This window comes from Homalodisca vitripennis, chromosome 4 (assembly GCF_021130785.1).
Source record: "Homalodisca vitripennis isolate AUS2020 chromosome 4, UT_GWSS_2.1, whole genome shotgun sequence".
In the NCBI taxonomy this organism is placed as follows: domain Eukaryota; kingdom Metazoa; phylum Arthropoda; class Insecta; order Hemiptera; family Cicadellidae; genus Homalodisca; species Homalodisca vitripennis.
This window is the reverse complement of record NC_060210.1, coordinates 17406792-17424902: the sequence shown is the minus strand read 5'-3', so window position 1 is coordinate 17424902 and position 18111 is coordinate 17406792. Positions and strand designations below refer to the sequence as shown.

Below are 18111 nucleotides of genomic sequence, written 5' to 3'. Positions count from 1 at the left end.
TTGGTATAATATGTTTTTATTAATAATAGTCACATCTTTTAAATAGTTGTAGTGGATTTTCTGAACAGGTAATCCAAACCTGTATTATTAATAATTTTATATTGTTTAAAATATATTTGTATATTATTATTTATAGATTAAAAATAAAATTAAGTCCTTTGAATATATTATGGTATGGACGTACTTAAGCATTACAATTATTCATCACTTCAAGTAAATAGGTTTGGGTCACTTACTGATAATCATTGCAGATTGGCCATACTAGGCAAATATTTACCGACTTACTATATACTGAATATATAAGATTTATACTTAATACATGAGATCTCTTCTGCATTTCTAAAACATTCCAAATGAAAGATATTATGTAATGGAATAGAAACAGTTGTTTTGTCATAATTATAAGGTGGAGAATCAACTTCGTGCACCAATTTGGATTGATAGCAATAAATAGATAATTAAGTCGACTCAAATCTTAAGGATAAAATTGATTAGCGAAGTTTTATTGAATTTTTAACTAACATAGTGGAGGAATAAGTGACCTTATGTAAGTAGTATTGTAAGTTTTTTTGACAGTCCCAGCTATTATTGTGTCAGAGCAGGATGACGTGAAAAGCGTGATTGGAAACACAACTGTATACACAACTGTCACCCACCTCGCTGGCGTTTCAACCTTGGACACCACTTTTCAAATCTGTAACATTTAACACTACTTCTTGTATATCATGTGAACAAAGATTTTCCACAATTTATTTTCTAAAAGCAGTATAATTTTTTATATTTTTCGTACACAACTTTCTATTTGAATAAAAATGTTTTCATGTTGTTATTCCTAATCATTGCATATAGTCAGTCATAAATGACCTTGAGTAGACTATAGAAGGCAACAATTAATTAATTAATACTAATCCAACTTGAATTAACTGTTACCCAGTGAATTCCATAATTTATATTAAATTCCATAATAATAATGAGGTTGCGATTCTTATCTAATTATAGAGGTTTAATATTATTTAATGTATATGCTACCAGAAAAAGTCACTGATAGAATGGAATTTAATACAATGTTTTCAGATGAAAAACTCTGTTGAAAAAAACATTTGAAGCATGTTTACACTCCAAAAATGAGACTGTTAAAAAACAACATGTGAAGCAAGTTTACAACCCAATAATGACTGTTAAAAATAACTGATATTATGCTGACACTCCAAAATTGAGACTGTTAAAAATCAACATTTGAAGCAAGTTTACAACCCAATAATGACTGTTAAAAATAACTGATATTATGCTGACACTCCAAAATTGAGACTGTTAAAAAACAACATGTGAAGCAAGTTTACAACCCAATAATGACTGTTAAAAATAACTGATATTATGCTGACACTCCAAAATTGAGACTGTTAAAAATCAACATTTGAAGCAAGTTTACAACCCAATAATGACTGTTAAAAATAACTGATATTATGCTGACACTCCAAAATTGAGACTGTTAAAAATCAACATTTGAAGCAAGTTTACAACCCAATAATGACTGTTAAAAATAACTGATATTATGCTGACACTCCAAAATTGAGACTGTTAAAAATCAACATTTGAAGCATGTTTACAACCCAATAATGACTGTTAAAAATAACTGATATTATGCTGACACTCCAAAATTGAGACTGTTAAAAAACAACATGTGAAGCAAGTTTACAACCCAATAATGACTGTTAAAAATAACTGATATTATGCTGACACTCCAAAATTGAGACTGTTAAAAATCAACATTTGAAGCATGTTTACACTCCACAAATGAGACTGTTAAAAAACAACATGTGAAGCAAGTTTACAACCCAATAATGACTGTTAAAAATAACTGATATTATGCTGACACTCCAAAATTGAGACTGTTAAAAAACAACATGTGAAGCAAGTTTACAACCCAATAATGACTGTTAAAAATAACTGATATTATGCTGACACTCCAAAATTGAGACTGTTAAAAAACAACATGTGAAGCAAGTTTACAACCCAATAATGACTGTTAAAAATAACTGATATTATGCTGACACTCCAAAATTGAGACTGTTAAAAATCAACATTTGAAGCATGTTTACACTCCAATAATGAGCCTGTTGAAAAAAAAACAACATTTGAAATAAGTTTACACTCTAATAATGAGATTGTATGTCATATTGGGTAATTATGGAAAACTCAAAATTACAAAATAAAAGTATGACGAATTAATGCCGGGGTATGAAGTCAAATGAAAGGGTTCGCATATAGGTATTGCAAATTTGGTTTATAACTTAGAAAAAAATATGTAAAAAGTGTTATCGTGGAACAGAGATTTTATCCTGACTAATCAGAGAGAAGAGGGATTTGTACTGTCAGATAAGAGGTATTAGCAAGTGCTCAATGTCATGTATGATGATGGGTGTTTGTTACTGACAAAGTCATATATCCAACTAGAGTACTGTACTTTGTTTATTTTCATGTACAATTATGTTGTACTTTAGTTGTTGGGATTAGGACAACTGGCAGACAGTTATTACTAGACATTAATATAACATTTAGGTAGTTAATGAAGGTGAAAGTTTGGGATTAGACCAACTGACAGATAGTTATAACTAGATGTTAATATAACATTTAGGTAGTGAATGAAGGTGAAAGTTTGGGATTAGACCAACTGACAGATAGTTATAACTAGATGTTAATATTCTGTAACTGAGCTTTTTTCTAAATAGTAATAAAAATGTTTTGAAAGCTTAAAAAGCAAGTCTTAACATTAGCAGTTATCAGTGGCTCTGTATGCAATTTTCTATTGAAAACAGAGACACCTTTTTCTTTTTAAATGACATTCTAAAGACTCTTGAGATATATCATATTCACTGAAAGATATTAAAATCTCCTGATCCATTTTATATTTAAGTTTAAAGAACAGTGTTTTGGTACCCAGTGTCGGAGAGTGAAATAGTTTTTGAAAGTACCTTGGAAATAACTAGAATTTCTCTTCAAAATTCCATTATATTTGATTGAATAGTCCCTAGCGTTCAGTAACTATTGTACTATTTCAGGCCAGAGTGGGGAGTCCTAATGTCGAAGTCTATAGGTTTTCAGAAGTAAATGAAGGTGCTCTATGTAATTTAGAAATGGAAGTAGGTTAATATACGTCATATATTTTAGGTTAATATTACGTCAGTGTTCATGTTTAAGAGCTTCAAATATTGAAATTGCTTTGGCTCTTACTTTAGGTATTGTTTGTGTATGCACACGTCTGCTTGGAATGAATGACATATTCAACTTATATATCCAATGCCGCCAAAGTTGAGTTTTCCTTGTTGTCCGAATTATGAAAATATATTGAAAGTGTATTGTAATTTTCTTACAATATTTTCTGTCTAAGATATTTCTGATACCATAGTTGTATTTACTTTGTTGCCCCAATCAAGAAAATGTATACATACACAGTTCTTAGAACCGTTCTTCTGTAAAAGAAAAACAAAAAAAGCTAATGTGGGTTTTAAAACATGTAGCAAACACAAGATAGTAAATTTATCTTTATTATCAAAATTACACTACTGATAAATAAGTACTGATATTATAAAACTTTGCTAAACTGAACTGAATAAATAATCATTTATGTAATTTTCAGTGAATTCAAGTAGTGTTTTAAACATACACAATAAAAATGTTTCAGGAAGGCTCTCTCTAAATTTAATTAAACCTGGAGGTTGGGAGTAATTTTAAACCCATTAGCAATTGTCAGGCTTCTTTTACTAAATCATTGCGTCATAGTTTAGAAATCCCATTATATAGCTATTGTGAAACATATAAAAAACCATTATATTTCCCAAATTTACACACACATCTAGCAAGAGGTGTGCCAGGTCGTTGTGGAACTGGAATGGTTCTGACAGGACCGTTCCGTTCACTGACTAATGCCACAAGATAGTTCCAGGGGTTCTGCTCCGACAGGTTCTTGCCTATATTATTTATTTTCTGGTTGATTTTGTACCAATTTACATACTATGTTTCAGGGTACTTTAATAGTCAATAGTAAATAGTCATACCACTTTATTCCATGATATGTAGAAGGTACAAAGAATAGCGTCACTACAGTAAAACTAAATACTAATATTATTTTTAAATATAAATAAAAATGGTAACATTAGTTGATTTAAATTATAAAACTTACATCTTAACAATTAATTGGTTTTTGTATTTAAATATTCCTCAAAAGAATGTAAAGACAAATGGGTTAAATAATCCTTTACTTCTTTTTTAAATTTTAACAGATCTGTTTTCATTATAAATTTTATGGATAAAGTATGTAAATATCTCACACCTCTGTAATATTTCTTTTTGTAAAATTTGAGATTGTGTCGATTGATATGTCTATTAAAGCGAGTATTATATGTATGTTTGTTAGTTTTTAGTATAGGACCAAACAATTGGTTTTATATAAATTATTGATTGAAATATGTGTATAAACTATATACTGTCAGAATTCCAAGTTCAGAAAAAAGTATGTTTAACAGAATCTGTATATCTTAAATGTTTTATGACTCAAAGAGTTTTTTTTGTAGGATCAATTGCCTATCTAAATTTCTCATCGTTGTTGCTCCATAAATGCTTATTTCATAAGCTAAATGCGAGTGGATCAATGAGAAATATATCATTTTCAATGTATTTAAATTACTAATTTTAGCCATTTGTCGCAATGCATATAGGCCAGTAGACTTCTTATTAGTAACATTAACTACATGTTTATCCCAAGCTAAATTTGTATCTATTATAAGTCCTAGAAACTTTGTGTGGTCTATTTGTTTAAGTCGGTTATTGTCTAGAAAAATGTCACAGTTTAAATTTGATCTTTATTGCTTTTTAGAAAAAGAAATATAATTAGATATATTATCTAAATTTATTAGAAGATTATTTTGTCAAAAAATCCTTAATCCTATTTAAGGACCAATGTATGATGAATTTTCAATATGCTCAAGCTTCTGACCAGAAAACAAAACCTCTGAACTTTCATAAAATAATATTTAAGATTCAAGTTATTCCATTACATAATATACCTTTGAAATAAATGATACTTACAAATAAATTTTAAACTCAGCGTTTCTACTCAACTGGTTTTTGTCCATCACAAATATCTTGGTATACAGTACCATAAAAGCAATTACAATTTTAAATACCCTCATAAAGTTAATGACAGTATTTTTACCAAAGTAAACTAAACCATTTAACTAATATTTTACATCACAACAAGTACGATGATCAATGTTTCAGAAATATTGAATATCCCTTTACATTTTCATATAAAATACTATATCAGAAGCTCAAGCATAATTAAATATTGAGACATAAACTTAAAGTAGTAAAATAAGCTGTTATGTTTAAGGATATCAATTACTTTAACACGTTCACTGTGTTGGACACAGCTTACTTCTAACCCAGCTGTCCTAAAGTCAGTACATAGCTCGTGTTGTAGAGAAGGTGTTTACACTGTATTGTGTAGCTGGAAATGTATCATACTTTAATACAGTTGGAGGAATTTAGCTGTGCTCGTAGGCCCCTAATACTCCCCTTCAACAAATAAACGCTATCTGTGTGCGGGTTGCGTTTATGTGCTAGCCGCTGAGATGAAGGCGCGACAATCTCTTTAACGACTTTAAACTCACGATTTCTATTTGCAGATTAGTATTGACAAATACGTTATTTTCAAAAACACATTAAGCAACACTATTAACAACTGAAAAACAAGGATAAGTCCTATTATTGCTATTATTTGGTATTCTCTTATTTTTTAATTCCACCACAATCAACACTGTCACAAAACAGACTGATTTTAGCGAGTGTGATGAGTTATTTAGGCCAATACGATTCCTGAAAGGAGGGTTTTACCTATGTGTCTCAGGAAATGTTTTCGGGACGCAGCGCATAATACTACCCCGCCACCCCTCCCGCCTATCACCACACACTCAAGGTCACGTGCACAGCTAAAGTCCTCGAACTGTACACTGCCGTTATAGTTACGCGTAATAATTTTTGGAACCGACACAGATTGACATTTACAGTTCATCGCTTAATAACATAAATTTGTAATTTAAAAGTGTCTGTATCATACAACAAATTTCGATAAGAATAATGATTTACTTTATTTTTTATTTTTTTTTTTTTAACTGCGATAGACGCATCTTACTATTATCACACCTACCCTTAAGTCAGTACATAACTTGTGTCGCCGGGTGAAGGTGGAATGCCAGGAACTTTTTGGTACTTTTAGTAAACCATTTCGATGTAACATGGAATTCCAACGTTCCGGGAACGTTGTGGTTCTGAAACGTTTTGATGGAACCAGTTTCAGTGCTTTGGGCACATGTGTAGTGTGAACTTGTCCTCACGTAGAGAGCGTTGAGTTTCAAGCTGTGCTGGTCTGTTACAGTCTGCAAGAATTCTCTGGCCCAGGGAGGGTTCTTCTTCAAGGATGGAGTGTATTACTGCACCAGTGACTATCAGAAGCAGTTCGGCACCAAGTGCGCCAACTGTGGCCTCTACGTCGAGGGTGAGGTGGTCAGTGCCCTGGGCAAGACTTATCACCAGAAATGTTTCACTTGCGCCAGATGCAGGTAATCAAACATTGTATTATTGTATCCTTTTATTAAAAATCACAGATAGTTCACTTTAATTCCAGGTACTGTTTTGTTTGTGGCAACGGACTGTAAAGTCAAGTGGTAAAGACACTGCAAGTTCTGTTCAGGAATATGACTTGTGTTAAGGAATTAATTCGTATTAATTTAGTAAGTTTCAAATGTAAATTATCACTCAGTATAGACATGTCATAGAGAGCAGTTATGTCAATATTGGTCATTCTGTAGAAACTTTCGTATCATGAACATAACCAATATTGTTGGTAAAAAAATTATTACCAAATTCAAAAAATTGTGGAAAACTGCTGTGGTTGCGACCTTGTTATGCGTGTTAATTTATTTAACCAAATGGTACTTGTCCAATTGTAGAGACTACACTTACTTTTTGAACTTTTCGTATGATTTTTGTTCGAATGAACAAAGACCTACCTAACAACCATCTGCAGTATGGAAGAATTATATTGCATCCTCGACCTTTAATTTTTGTCCTTTTGTTTAAATTTATTCTATTGTAATTTGTAACCAATTCATTCTTTTCACTATTAATTAATCTTGTGACAAATAGTCTGTTCTCAATAATCATGAATAAAGATTTCTCTATTCTAACCACATCCTTCTTGATTGTTAATTAGCCATTTTTTTCGATGCAATAACCTATCTAATCCATATCTCAACTTGTCATATCCATAGCTCTAATCTATCTTACTCTGAGTAAATGTATTGTTTTTGAGAAAACAGAAACAAAAAAACTCATCAAACTTGACAGTCACGCATGTTTTCTAACCTAACCTGCCCGAAGGCCAAACTCCCTACTCAAGGACTAACTGTCCTTCCCAAAAACAAATCTAACCACTATACAGTAAGACACCGGACTGATCTTTGCCTGTTGAGATAAAATAAACTGAGACAACTATATAAGGAAATATTTGTTCTTGTTCATTGTATGTTTCTTTAATTGTGGTTAGGGAATTGTTTTTAGTTTATAATCGAAAACATAAAAGCACAAAAAGTAAGTATGGGCAGTATGTATATAAGTATCCTCCAAATAAATAAAATCTGGGGTCTTTAACAATTTAATAATTTTCAGAAATTTAACCCTTTGAGTGCCACGGCATATTTTCCCAAGTCATATGCATAAATTGCCGGAGCATTTCCTTCTGTTTTGCAAGCGTGTGTGGAAAAAACTATATTAAAAAAACTATTCAACCGATTTGAATAATTTTTTTTTAGTTTGTGTGTTATAAAACAAGGTATTTTTTCCATATAATATTATAATTTTATTTTTATTTACACAAAAAGAATATAGGTTATATAACAAAAAAAAAAAAAAAAAAATGAAAAAAAAAATTTTCAAGTTTGAACTAAAATTTTATTTATACAATATTTTTTTAAATTTTTTTTTAGCTACACCATATGGAAGAGCATGAAAAACTGAACAAAAATCATGCATAATATGGTGTGTTACAGTAATATTTAACCAGATACTGCAATATATACAAAATACAACAAAAAGCAATTTTTGTTCAAGTTTGTCAAAAGTTTAGAAACAATATTATAACTATCCTATTTCACTCAATGAAGTAAGACGACTGTAAAATACTAATTATATAAAAAGTATATAAAAATATACACAGGCCTACAATATAACCTTACTTCTATAACCTTACTTCACCTAAAATCAATAGTTTGATTGGAACTTGCGTTTTACTTCATCACCAATCCAACAATAAAATATACGTCACTAAACACGAAAAAAGAAGTTTATAAATGCATTGTAAAAGAAGTTTATAAATGCATTGTAAGTTTTACTGAACACAATTGCAGAATAGTAATAACAACAGTTTTCAGCATAAACACACGAAACTAGCACAATGTAAACACACAATGAACGAAACTGTGTAGTTAATGGCAACAAGTAGCAGCTGACCAACTATTGCGTCATCTGTTTTTTTTTCTGATGGCAAATAACTACAAGGGGGTGGTGAACAATAAAAATCAATCACAATCGATTGTTCGAAACTTGTAGATTGCCGTGAAATAAGTTATTTGTCAAAACAAAAATGAATTATATGTGATATTAATTAAATACAAATCGTCTACTGGGTAGATGCCGGCAATTTATGCACATTTAACAACATCTACTATGTAGACGCTGCGGCACTCAAAGGGTTAAAGTGTACTCAGCATTACTAGTAAGAGTTAAAATAAATAAATATGTGTAAAATTAAAAATAGTAATTATGTGAAAAAATGTTAAATATATAAAGAATAATACAAAAATAAAACTAACTACTGCAACTAATAATTTAGTCAAATAATAATGTAATACTCTCTCGGTTATAAACTTCATAGTTAGTTTTCATTTGTGCTGATTTACATGTACATATATAAAGAAATAGTTCACAAATTTATTAGAAATGTTGATTTTTTTTGTCATTTTGGTCTAGCACAAGTGAAATTTTTGTTAAGTTTTGTTGTTTTAAAACGAGTAATTAGTAAATGTCTGTATAATCAGAGGTTAGGATTTTATACAGGTCCGTATATGTGTATATTAGGAATGAAATTGTTAATATACGCAGTGTGTAATAATGCAATGGAACTGTGCGCAGACAAGCGTTCCCGAGTGGTGAGAGAGTGACGTACACGGGCAAGGAAGTGCTGTGTGCAAAGTGTGTGCAGATCCCTGTACGAGAGACTCAGTCCCTTCAGTCCAGCCCCACCAGCACTTCTGGCACAGGTACCAGATTGGATTAGGGCACTAACATTAAGTAGTTGCTGATTCAGAAACATAATAATTGTGTGTGTTATGAAATTTAAAGTTTACGCAAAACGTGTTTAAAAAATCTTTATGTGAAACTTTTACAAATAGAAATTTAGAGATTTGATTATGAATCAATCAATTCAAATTTGATGATTGCTTGATCGCTCTGTACAATTGTTGAAAGAGTCACTAGTATAAACATTCTCTATGAAGGGGTAAAAACAATAAATGCACCCGTATATTTGGTTCAATAATTTCCTCTTTACAAATCTTGAGAGACAAAACTTGTATTGCATGTCTATCATTTTAAACAAATGTCTTATAAACGTATGTTGAGAAATGTTTACCCACTAGGTGCCATTTTGTTTTTTTAATAAAAATATTATCTCTAAAACTAGTTAAGCTAAAGAAACCAAATTTGGTACATAGGTTTAAATAGATAATAGGAAAACAATTGTGTTATTTTCTGTAATATTAACGAAATGGCGTCTGTTGAAAATGTTAAAAGTCTAATTAAAAAAAACACACCAGTATAGTTATAAAAATGTATTAGACATCAACTATTTGAAAAATTTCATTAAAATTTCAACAGTACTTGTTTCAATGAAATGTGTTAATCCATAAATGAGCATGACCTCTCTAAATATTCACTTGCACAAGCCAAGAGCAACAAACAACTGTCTCAGAGTTTGTGAACACCCTAACAGTAAAAATAAGTAATAAAGTATCAGCCAATAAAATGTACTAAAATCATTGTAAATTATACAAAGACTTTAGTTATTTTCTTCTTAAAATTACATAGGTGTTACTACTCAATAAGAGATAAATGTCACAATGAGTTCCTTTTTTAAAATTATTAATTTAAAATCAATTGTATGTAATTTAATGTTAAAAATGTTTCAGGTTGTATTCAAGTGGTAAATACATTTTTACTGGTTATTTATTTTATGTTTTAAAAACTTAATAAAAAATACAATAGTTTTCATAGTTACCTAATCGTGCTGTTGTGTATGGTTTATAAGAAATTCTGTTTACATGATAATAAAAATTTGTTGTAATATAAAAAATGTACATGTGTAACCACAAAATTGTTAAAATAATTTTATTTGAAATTTTACTTTATAAAATAGTTGTGCAAAATAGATTTTTGCAAGAACCACAAATAAATTGTTTTACATCAGTTAAGCAACAATACAGTTGTATGCAAAAAAATCAATAAACTTCAAAAGGAGCAACAATCTGTAAAATTATGAAAAACTTAATTTTTAAAACACTATAGATTATAATATTATTAATATTTATATACTTTATTATTTAAAAAACATTGTTCTTTAAAACCAAATACAGTTTCCTCTAATTAATTATAATTTTGATTTTTCTCATACATTTAAATTTTGAATAATTTTACTATAACAAATAAATATGTTAAATAAAATGAGTACATAGTTAGCACAACTAAAAACTAAACAAAACAGGATAATATTGTAACTGAAGAGAAATATAACGTGTGGTAATGAAACCAAGCTTCAAATGATTATTCTATTGAAATGGATTTTAAACATTCCCTTATTTTGATACATAAAATAGGGTAATACTTCACTTCAGACAAAACCAGACTGAAATAGATCTAGCAGTTTTATGATTCATTAATCAAAGGCTTTATCATAAACTACAGTTACGCATCAATAGTGGTCAATTAGGGTGACGGGGTTCTATTTGTCAATAATTTAACAACTATATTTACTGTCGCTTTTTAATTACGATTCATAGATCTGTTGGAGCCATGTCATTTACAATCGTGAATGAACCTGCGTGACCTTACATTGGAAGTTGCCGGAAACCATTTCATTAACTACAATGATGTCACTGTGACATATTGAATCATTGTGGTGCCCCTTCCTGTGGTTATCATTCATGACCCAATTGCACAATCGTACACACTTACTTGTCAAGAGATATTTTGTGATAAAGTAAATGGTCATTACTGTTCATACATTTGATATTTAGAAAATGAGGAATAAGTAATGGAACTGAAATCACCATTTTTTACTTTAGTTAACCTACTTTTAATTGATAAGCTAAAGGTATACAAGTTAATGATGGGTTATTCAATATTCATGATAACCTAGAAAAGTGCAACAATAGCATAGATAAAAAAAAAATTAATCAACATCGCTCAAAATCTTTATCCTTAACAATTATTAATTTTTTAATATTTGAAGCAGAAACTTTCATACAAATACAGATTTTAAGATTTATTTCATGTAAACAAAAATATTACAAATCCTTATATAACAATAGATTGCTATTATTAGCTAGCAATCATAAAAAATTGTAAGATTTGATTATCGCAGATGTTGTTTTATTTATGTTGCACTAAATATTTATTTCCTGTACTACGTATTCTAGTTGATGTGCAGGATTTCAGACATTTCCCATTGTTATATGTTACAAAAGGTACATATAACCCTTAGTAACATGTAATGTGGCAAATATCCTAAATCCTGTTATTCTTTCAAACCTTCCATTATCAATAACAAACTTAAACAATAACTAGTGGATGTTTTATTCAGTGTTTGGTATCATAATATGTTTATTATTTACTATGTAAAGTTTAATACCTTTTGGTTACCTCTGGGTAAAAATAAATTATTTTAGTTTCTTACAAATTTTGTTGTTTTTCTGAATGTAAACCTAGGAAACCAGATGTTTTATTTACATTTATGGTTTTCTACACAAAGAATAAGTAAGTTCTAACTATTTCACAACACATTAGTTTGTTTAAAATGTTTGTGATACAGGTATTTTTTTGAAAATTTGACACAAGTTTGCTCAAACAATAATAATATTAAATGCAAAACTATTAATGGTGGTGTAAATTTACTTTTTATAAATAATACATTTTAAAATTTTTGTGCACTCATAATAAGGATTGTTTTATAAAATTGTTATGCTATTCATTATTGTTGAGACACCTACCTATTTTAACTCTTTGAGTGCACGTCCGATTTTACTGGACATCAAAAATTATCTGAAAAGTGCCAACATAAAATTCTACCGGACATCAAAAATTATCTGAAAAGTGCCAACGTAAAATTCTACCGGACGTCAAAAGTTGGCTGAAAAGTGCCAACGTAAAACTCTACCGGACGTCAAAAGTTGGCTGAAAAGTGCCAACGTAAAACTCTACCTACCGGACGTCAAAAGTTGGCTGAAAAGTGCCAACGTAAAACTCTACCGGACGTCAAAAGTTGGCTGAAAAGTGCCAACGTAAAACTCTACCGGACGTCAAAAGTTGGCTGAAAAGTGCCAACGTAAAACTCTACCGGACGTCAAAAGTTGGCTGAAAAGTGCCAACGTAAAACTCTACCGGACGTCAAAAGTTGGCTGAAAAGTGCCAACGTCCGATTTGACCAGACGTTCGAAAAAAAAAACACTAAAAATAAAAAACTTTATATTTTTTAATTAATATCATATTAAATTGTTCATGAAGAACTGTCGTTTTAAAAATAAATTGTCATAGTACACTTCCGATAATTGATTTTAACAAAAATCAATCTAGAAGGCACTGACATCACTGTCAACAGATTGGTACTCAGTTAACACTTAAAAAAGTTGTATAACTCACTCATTATTGAAGATAATGCTTTGAATTTTTCAAGATTTATAGACAAATGAATACTCTTTCCAGTAATATGTACAAAGAAAACAATATGAATTTTTTTGGTAATGATAATTTGGTTGAAAAATGAAATTTATAAATAAATTGTGGAATTTTTTGAGGTAAGTCAATTTTTGGTATTCCTAAATTTAATTTTATAGTAACTTTGTTATTTTATGTTAATTAGGCAGAGTATTCAGAGCAAAATAAAAAATAAATATGTTGATAGCTTATTAAATAATCAAACTGTACATTTTTTACTGAAACCTTGCAAAAATGCCTTCAAAAGGGCTGGCACTTTAAGGTACACCCACTAGAAAAATATCTGGTACTTTTCAGTACACCCACTCAATAAATACTTGGCACTCAAAATGTTAAAAATGTATATGCAATAAATATTGGTGGTGAATAAAACCACACTGTATGAGTGAAACCTCATTTTTATTTAAAACAAGAATGTGTGAGTAATATAACAAAATTAAGATATTATAAAAACAACTTGATTTTATTTTTCTGTTACTTAGTTCTTACATATAATTTAAACTCTTTATATGAACTGACATTCTCTAGAAAACAACATAGTATAATGCTTATTCTAGAATTGATGATTTAGTGAATCTCTTCAAGAAAACCTAAACTGGTCCCTGCTTTTGAGGTTAAAAGGTTAATGTATGTTTACTGCCAAATGTTTGATTTTTAATGTGTAAATTTTTTATGCATTTGATTCTAAAGTTGTATATTTGGTTCTGGTTATAAAGCATATGCAATAACTAGGAGATATCTTGGCTAGGCTTATCATCTAGGTTAGGCAATTCTGATAAGACAGGCAGGTAAAAGTACAGCTAACTACACATTACACAACTTCAGATTGTAGGAGATGTAATATTCATTATTCATAAAGTTGGTGTAATCAATCCTCAGTTGGGTTACTGAAAACCCAGTTTTAAAATTTGGCTCTTTAGAGATATTACTTCCTTGATAACAGAAATTGTTTTGGTAGTTCCACAAGAAACTGAAGGCATTTAAAGAATTAATTGGACATTCTATAAACCTGGCTCACAGAAAAGATTTTGTAGTATGGATGATTATAAAATATGATGTATGGGAGTAAAGTATTTTCTGCTTTAAAAATGCCATTACCTTAAGTCATATTTCACTTAATTTTCTGTACTGTCAGCTGGGTTTTTACGGTCAAAAAAATTTCCAAAAATAACCATTTAAAATGCTTATAACTCTTTGTGGGTGATTTAAAAGTTGATTTAATCTTTCATATCTTATTATTAAACAAATGGGCAAAAGTGGCGAAGAAATATGGTTTAGAGATGAACATACAAAAATGTAAAGTAATGAAAGTAGAGAGAAGGGATGGAAATAACAAAGACGTGTTAGTTGAAGGAAAAAGACTTGAAAAGGTGAAGGAATTCTGTTATTTAGGAAGTATCATAACAGATAGGGGCACAATAAGAGAAGAGATAGGAAACAGAATATGGAAGAGTGGAAAGTTTTTCAATATGGTAAAGAAGATTGTGTGGAGTTGGAACATTGGGAAAGAATCAAAAGTATTGATGTATAAATCTTATTTCCAACCAATTTTATTATATGGAGCAGAGACGTGGACGTGGACTAAAAATGATTTAAGCAGATTGCAAGCTGCAGAAATGAGATTTTTAAGAGGGATAGAGAAGACTACAAGAAGAGATAGAATAAGGAACGAAATAACTAGAGAAAGATTGAAGGTAGTTTCACTGCAAGAGACAATGGAAGGAAGAAGAATACAGTGGATGGGGCATGTGAAGAGGATGGGAGATAATAGAATGCCTAGAATAGCACTGGAGAAGGAGGAAGGAGGAAGAAGACCAAGAGGAAGACCGAGAGGAAGATGGGAGGACCAAGTGTGGAAAGACATAGAGAGAAGGGGACTACAGAAAATACAGGTGGATGAAGAGGAGACCTGGAACGATAGACTAAAGTGGAGGAGGCTGTGTACGACGACCCGTGAGAACGGAAACGTCTAACGATGATGATGATGATGATCTTATTATTAAGAAGGACTGCGTTTCCGATTATGCCTAAATCAATTTGTACATTGATTTTACGTACTACAGGGTCATTGATAAAGGTGACGAAGATTTATGGAATAAATATCTAAAACAATAATAAAATAATCTAATAAAAAAATACACAAAAAGCAAAGAAAATCTTGGAAGTTTGTTACACATCCTGGCAGGCTTTGATGTGAGCTCCTCTTATTGCAAGACAAACATTGCGTTGATGTGAGCTCCCTCTATTGCAAGACAAACATCGAAACAATGGTCTATTCCAATCTAGGACCGCTTGTCGGTGGTACTGCTGTAGCTCGCTGCGTTGATACGTTCTGTTAAGTGTTGTAGGTTCTGGATCTTTTTGGCATAAACAATGTATTAACGTTACACCTAAATAAGAAATCTTATAGAGTCAAGTTAGAACTTCTTGGTAGCAATACCACAGGAACACTCCTACGAATCCTATCACAAATTATTCGTGTATTATGTTATTTTGATAGAGATCACTCTATTATTACATTTACAATTATGAACTAAAATCTATGACTATTAAGTACCCTTTATAGCATATTGATGAAATTTGGCAACAGGAAAATTGCCGATCAGCTGTTACCAACCTGAAATGGCCTTTTATTTTATAAACATCAATTTCTATTTATGGATAAACATCAATTGCATCTAATAGGTATAAAAGGATGGTTAACAACTCAATGTGGACTTGATGTATTATCTCTAGTGTAACGTGTAATGTGTTGTGACAGAATGTGCTGGCTGCAAGGAGGAGCTGAAGGAGGGACAGGCTCTGATTGCCCTGGACAGACAGTGGCACATCTGGTGCTTCAAGTGTAAGGCTTGCGGAGCTGTCTTACACGGAGAGTACATGGGCAAGTGAGTGTCTGTAGTTTTAGTTATCTATTGCAGTATAATAATGTATTCTTTTTAATTACAATATCTAGATTGAGTAAGTGACTAGATACTCGAGTTTGTTAGCGAGGTCTCTGAATAATTATTTCTCTTGACTTCCAACTATCCATCGGTATTACAGTCAGGTTCATGCAAAGCCATAACAAACCATAAGCAATAAGCCATTATATGTAAATCTATGCTTGTTACATCAGCCTAAGAGCCATCAGTATATATATTGACTGTTTAGTTGAGATCCGTTCAATAAATATGTGATTTTGATCTAAGATCTGTCCAATAAAATTATGAACTGTACAATATGGCCGCTTTCATGAGATTTATACATATATGCCCATTGGAGTCAAGACATGACCAATAAAACATGAACCCCACAACCATTAACCCATCAGTATTTATCTGGCTGTTGACTTGAAATATTTCCAATAAAATTTGAACCAGTCCAATGTTTTGGTTTTCATGAGATTTATACCTATGCACAATAGTTACCATGTAGCCGTATAACTAATAACCTACTTGACTGTTGGGCTGAGATCGATTAATAAATAAGGAAATTACTCTAATATGACAGCTGTCATGAGATGTATACCTATGCACAATAGTTACCATGTAGCCGTATAACTAATAACCTACTTGACTGTTGGGCTGAGATCGATTAATAAATAAGGGAATTACTCTAATATGACAGCTGTCATGAGATGTATACCTATGCACAATAGTTACCATGTAGCCGTATAACTAATAACCTACTTGACTGTTGGGCTGAGATCGATTAATAAATAAGGGAATTACTCTAATATGACAGCTGTCATGAGATGTATACCTATGCACAATAGTTACCATGTAGCCGTATAACTAATAACCTACTTGACTGTTGGGCTGAGATCGATTAATAAATAAGGAAATTACTCTAATATGACAGCTGTCATGAGATGTATACCTATGCACAATAGTTACCATGTAGCCGTATAACTAATAACCTACTTGACTGTTGGGCTGAGATCGATTAATAAATAAGGAAATTACTCTAATATGACAGCTGTCATGAGATGTATACCTATGCACAATAGTTACCACGTAGCCGTATAACTAATAACCTACTTGACTGTTGGGCTGAGATCGATTAATAAATAAGGAAATTACTCTAATATGACAGCTGTCATGAGATGTATACCTATGCACAATAGTTACCACGTAGCCGTATAACTAATAACCTACTTGACTGTTGGGCTGAGATCGATTAATAAATAAGGGAATTACTCTAATATGACAGCTGTCATGAGATGTATACCTATGCACAATAGTTACCACGTAGCCGTATAACTAATAACCTACTTGACTGTTGGGCTGAGATCAATTAATAAATAAGGGAATTACTCTAATATGACAGCTGTCATGAGATTTATACCTATTAATACCCATGTTGTCATATTGATCAAGACACCATTGCAACGAGTATATGAAAGCACTTGACGTATGTCAAGCCATTCTATCGAAAAGAAACTCTGTGTTCATTTCCTAACTGTGTAATTGAGAATATCAGGAATTTAGGTTGTTGAAAACGAAACTTACACTCAGATACACATGTTACACTATGATTGTCATTGTCTTGTTTGTTTTCGCATTCCAGTTATCTCTTTACTGCAACAAATATCACTGCATTACTACTTATTGTGTTGTTGCATGTATTAAGATAATTTTGAACGGAACTGTCTTCATTTCTGTAACTGTAACTGTTCTGTAATTGTTGAATTACTGAAGTATTGTAACAGGGAGTTCCAGTTACAACAACCCATCGCTATGACAATCTAATCTGCATCAGTTGAAAGGATAATAGGATTTCAGACATCTGCCATTTACAACACAACGTTTTGAGAATTGAAAGTACCCTCTTCAGAGAGTATAATTAGTACATAAAAAAAAGAAAAGAAAGAAACGGGATGAAACAAACACGAAAACTTTTTTCTTTTTTTCATGTGCTAAATATACTGTTACTGAAGAAGAGGATATTTCAACATTTAACCCTTTGAGTGCCAAGACCATATATTGAGTTATGGAACATTTTGCAACAGATGTTATATTCAGGGGT

The 18111-nt window shown here is 31.0% G+C and overlaps 1 protein-coding gene across 10 annotated transcripts in view; it reads left to right on the top strand.

Annotated features, from left to right (window-relative positions):
* The window catches only part of LOC124358997 (actin-binding LIM protein 3), a 140292-nt gene that overhangs the window by 68630 nt on the left and 53551 nt on the right, over positions 1-18111 (top strand). For all 10 annotated transcript variants that reach the window (XM_046811306.1, XM_046811304.1, XM_046811300.1 and 7 more), the window contains 3 exons: positions 6434-6617; positions 9247-9374; positions 15863-15989. In XM_046811306.1, the coding sequence (XP_046667262.1) occupies positions 6434-6617; positions 9247-9374; positions 15863-15989 (439 nt within the window). The remainder of the gene's footprint in view (positions 1-6433; positions 6618-9246; positions 9375-15862; positions 15990-18111) is intronic.